The 5000-nt window shown below is 34.8% G+C and overlaps 1 protein-coding gene across 8 annotated transcripts in view; it reads right to left on the bottom strand.

The window, feature by feature from the left end:
- The window catches only part of FOXP2 (forkhead box P2), a 315106-nt gene that overhangs the window by 179258 nt on the left and 130848 nt on the right, over positions 1-5000 (bottom strand). For 6 of the 8 annotated variants that reach the window (XR_013843191.1, XM_079994177.1, XM_079994178.1 and 3 more), the window contains exon 4: positions 1792-1969. The exons of the other annotated variants lie outside the window; for them this stretch is intronic. Coding sequence is in view for 5 of the 6 variants with exons in the window: in XM_079994177.1 (XP_079850303.1) it covers positions 1792-1959 (168 nt within the window). In the remaining variant the exon portion in view is untranslated. The remainder of the gene's footprint in view (positions 1-1791; positions 1970-5000) is intronic. 8 annotated transcript variants of the gene reach the window in all.

Genomic DNA, 5000 nt, shown 5'->3' with positions numbered 1-5000 from the left:
CATAAAATGCCTCCTGAGTCCTATTAAGTGGACACAGGGCTTTACTTTGCCTGTCTGCTTATTTAAGATCTAATCACAGTTTTGAAGGGGGGAAATATTGCCCCTAAGCTGTCCCCCTCAGAACCTGTCGGATATTAGTACTCAACTGGATATTTTCATCTCCAATTGTTATTCTCTGTGGCCTTTGCAAATGCTATCTACTGGAAGCTGTGACTCTGTGGACAAATTGGCTAGAAATGACTAGGGCTCCTGCTTTGAGAAACGAGTAAGTAGCATATTATTCTCATTCTGTGTTTTCTGCTGTAATATACTGTGGTGGTAACTTTTTTAACATACTAAATGAATATTAAGCAACTAGGTGCATGTTTAAATGATGCAACAATAGGGAAGGTTGGCAGAAAAAAATGTTTTACAGTAGAATAGCACGAATGTTAAGAATTTAAGAAGGATCTATAAGAATGAAGATTAAGTATCTTTTCCCCCTTATGGTTAAACAATACAGTGAGGGAGCCAGCTGTTGAAGAGTCTATACTAGAATGTGAAACAATGCAGAACTGAAAAATCCCCAGATACTTTTCAGGTTTCAAAATGAAACTATTTTAATTGTTATACCTAAAACAAATAATAGTCACATAAGCTATTTGGTATTAAGCACAACTTAAAAACCAGAAAACAAATAACTACCACACTCATTTGCGGCAACAGGCCCAAATTAAAGCAATGCAACTACAGTTTTATTTTGCAAAATTCAATAAAACTATTTTTTAACAGCTTTAGTTTCAGCAAGGCTATTTTCTCTTCTGATTAAATCCAGATGCTGATAATAAAAATATACCTATTTACAAATTAAGTACTCAGTACTGCGCCATGAACAACTAATTGCTTTAGCTAATGGGAACAATAGGAAACACAAGCATCTCAGCAGTTCAGACAAGACACTCAGCACCCAGTAGGATTTGGTCCCATAATTGAGGGGGGAAAGTGCCCTAATGCCATTTTTTAAAAAAAATAGTAGTAGTAGTAGCAGCAGCAGCATTAAAACAAAACAAAAAAGAATTATTCTCTACTTTTTTCTACTAAAGTTGGCTGCAAAGGTAGTTGGATTCCCAATTGATAATGAAAATAGATGCAATACTGAAGAGTACCTGTTATTTAGTTTAAAGTATCAAATGGAAATGTGGTCCCCTATATTGTACTTTTTTCTTTCAGTCTCTGTGAGCAGGTCATTCAGTCACACCACTGATTTTTCTATTTGAAAAATTCATCCATTTTATTTTATTTACAATTATCACAGCACCAGCAAACATGAATGTTGCAAAAAGTCACTGTGGTCCTTTCACCTTAACTGAGTTTTGGAACAATTTCATTCTAGTAGGATGCAAAGTATCAAGTAATGTGGCCCTCTGGTGGAAAGCTAAGTATCACATTTTCCTTCCCTGTATCATTCAAGGAAACTGGAGGTGCTTTTTTTTTTAGGGAAGAGAAAAACCATTTTTCCTGGAAAAGATGTAGGGGCAACTTTTATAAATACACCACACACCCTTAACAGAAGGTGTACAATATATCCCAGTGCAGGCAGATCTTTATGAATAAGAAACACAGATCTGATATTTGAAGGTGAACATGCAAGAGAGATAAAAAACAAACAAACAACAAATAATGCTCTGAAAACTCTCCACTTTCTGCAATATCTTAAAAGTGCACAAAATCCACATCAGAATAAAGGTCATTAAAGAAAATCTAATTTGTAAGAAAACAAACACAAAGCAAAAACAAAACAAAAAAACTTACCTGCTGTTGTTGCAGATGCAGCAGTTCTACTGTGCTTACTTCAGTGCTCGTGTCACCACTTGATCTTCCATCTCTGCTGCCAGCATCTAATTGGCTGCTTAGAGTGCTCATTCCATTTTGATTCATTGAACTGTTGCTTATTGTCTCTGTCGCAGATTCCTGCATCATGACTTAATACCTAAAAGTGATTAAGAAGTATCAATTAACACACACGTTACACCTTCACACTTCCATTATCAAGATGTCCCTCTCTGCCAATTACAGAGACAGCATCTTTAGAAGAAGGGGAGAGAGGGAAAAATCCTTGCAGAGTCATTTAAGAAGCAAGCAATGCAATGCAATGTAATGCAAACCTTGCTTTCGTAGACACACTAATTGCTGAAATTACATTTCCTATAAGAAACACTTTGTGTAGTTAAATTTAACAGGGAAAACAACACCTTATATACTTGCAGACAGGTCAAATAACATTCACGAACAGCTACATTTTAAAGTAACCTATCAAACCAGTTTAAATGAAGGCACAATTTCACACACTGCTCTGTATTTCTTATTATCTAGCTTTGACAACCATGGGAGTATACAGCCTTATTTAAAATATTCACTATCTTGATTCTGTCAGAATTTTACAGCATTTCTTATGCAAGGCTGTTGTTTAATGATGCACAGCTAATCATACAAAATTAAAATTTTGTAAGGGTGTTACAAATCATATGGTATCAACCAATGATAAATAGTATAATGGGCTTCTCCTTTTTTGTGACTAAATAAAATTTTGCCTTGGAGGCATTTTAAGAAAAAGCTCCTGCTGCAAACACGTCAGATATTGCCTATTTTTTTAATCAAACGGCTGATATTCATTTATTTTTCTGACATTTAAAACATTTAATACTGTCCTTCCTGGGAAGTAATTAAGCTTATGCATGAGCAGCAATCAAACTGTTCACTTGAAGATGACTTAAAACTCAATTTTAACATAGGCAAATAAATGAAAGATATAAAATTAATTTTCCAAGCATGTATTAGATATGAAAGCTGGAAATAAAATCTATCAAGAATATCACTAATGATTGTGCTAAAAACAGCATAAATTATGCATATTACCTTCTCTACAGTAATAAATGTTTTATCATTTTCACTGCATAAATATACTGTACTTTCAGGATAGCAATGAGATGTCCTGCCAAGATCAGTTGAAATCCATGCAGTAAATAAAGAATCAACATAACCTTACAAACTAGAATCTCAAGTACATTTTGCATCTGTAAAATGGAAACATCAATTTTTGTTCTCAAAGCTACTAACATTTTACACTGTGCTGAAGGTGCTCTTCGGTTCATTTTCCTGTAATAATGCATACATTACATAGAAAGATTTCCAGGAAAAGAAAAGCGCAAACTTTCTGAAATGAGATCTTAAAAGGCACCTCTCCTGGTAGGCAAATAATCTTTTTAAGCAACCTTGGTTAAAGAACACAGATGCTACTTTACCCAACATATTGTTCAACTCAGTTCAGCCTGTGCACAAAAATTTCTTCCTATCAGAGAAAAATACCAAGCAGACCACTACAGCTGAAGCCACTCTTAAGAACATCAGCTAAACAGCAATATAAGTTTTCATAAAGAAAGGTTTAAAGGGTAAATAGAATAAACGTTTTTTTAAAAAAACTTTACAAGGCAAAAGTCTAGTTCTGGTCAAGAAGGAAGGACACAAACACAACAAACATGATTACAGTTCACGTAAAATAAAGGGCTGCTGTTACAATCACAGTTAACCACTGTAGAACCAGATGTGTTTAAGAACAAATAGCCCTTGTTAAACAGTCTACAAAACATTAACTAAGAATAAGAATAGAAATGAAAAATGTGATATACGTGAAGATGAATTTTCCAAGAAGAAAACCAAGCTAATATTCTTTTTTTCCTGAGAATAAGAAGCTAATAAGTATTCAAATTAGGCATAAATTTTACATGCACAGTGTTTAAAATATTCAGAAAAAGGGGTCTGATATTATTTAGAATGCTCATATACCTAGTAAATGCTATCTCCTGCAATTCCACAGACATGTTAAAAACAATATATTTAGACTGCAATCCTACATCCACTTACACAGGAGTATGTCCCACCGAACCCAATGGGACTTACTTTATGTAGATGAGTATAGGATTGTGTCATTTGTTACTAAAATGCATTTAAAGCATACATCTCATCTTTTCCACAGTGTCTCCTAAATTATTTGAGGTGGAGGAATGTGTTCAGACAGATTTTTTAAAAACCAACAAAGTAAATATTTGACTATATTTGTGCTATAGTCAATTACATGCATTAAAAAGATAAACCCAGTGAGCCTGTAGCTTAGCCAGCCAATCAAAATAGTTCATACATTTTTTGAAATCTCTAGCTTCAAAATCAAAATGATTATCTTTGCATATCTGCGATTCTTTGAGGACAGTAAGAAAGAAAAGGGTTAAACATCCTCCAGCTCATGCTAACCGAAAGGTGTATAATGTCTCGTGGATTTTGGTATCCTTGGAAAGTCCTAACGTGTAGTTTGGAGTTTTAAGCTTATGTTGATCTGTGAGCCTGTGCAATCAAGTTGAGCAAAACATGACCAATAAATGGTACTCCTGCAACGGAATACAAGGTCTGAGCTACCCTTAATGTGCACAGAAAAGAGACAAGGAGAGAGCATAATATTAATTTGGAAGCTGGTGATGGTAAAGGAGGAGGGGAAAAAGTAAAAATATTTTCCAAAGTAAGCCACACATGCCTAGCATTCTGACATGACATACAGCTCACATTACCATAATAAAATAGGTTAAAATAAGTAGTCTCTCAAATTGGAGGTTGTACTGGTTAGAGATACACACCATTACTTTGTAATTTTGCCAGCGGGGGGCTCCAAGCATAAGAGGGACTTTGCGGGCAAAATCTTGTTGTGTGGTTAGCATGACGCTGTCAATCCCTTAAAATATTGCATCCTGAAAATATATATATTTAAGGCTGTTGGTATCCTGCAAGCTCTTCTTAAGCTCAAATTCATAAACAGACTAAACTCAAGTACTTGTTCCAATTTTATGACTTTCACTCCAAATTGATTTAAAAATCCCCCCCCCTAATACTATGATAAAGCATGCCTTGTCACACACTATCCAAGTTCAGTGCATCGTCCTGAAGTTAATTTGTGCATGGATCCCAAACTGCATGAC

The sequence above is a fragment of the Podarcis cretensis genome, assembly GCF_951804945.1.
Source record: "Podarcis cretensis genome assembly, chromosome: 10".
NCBI lineage: Eukaryota > Metazoa > Chordata > Lepidosauria > Squamata > Lacertidae > Podarcis > Podarcis cretensis.
Note: the sequence above shows the minus strand (reverse complement) of the source record. Positions and strands in the feature narration are given on the sequence as shown.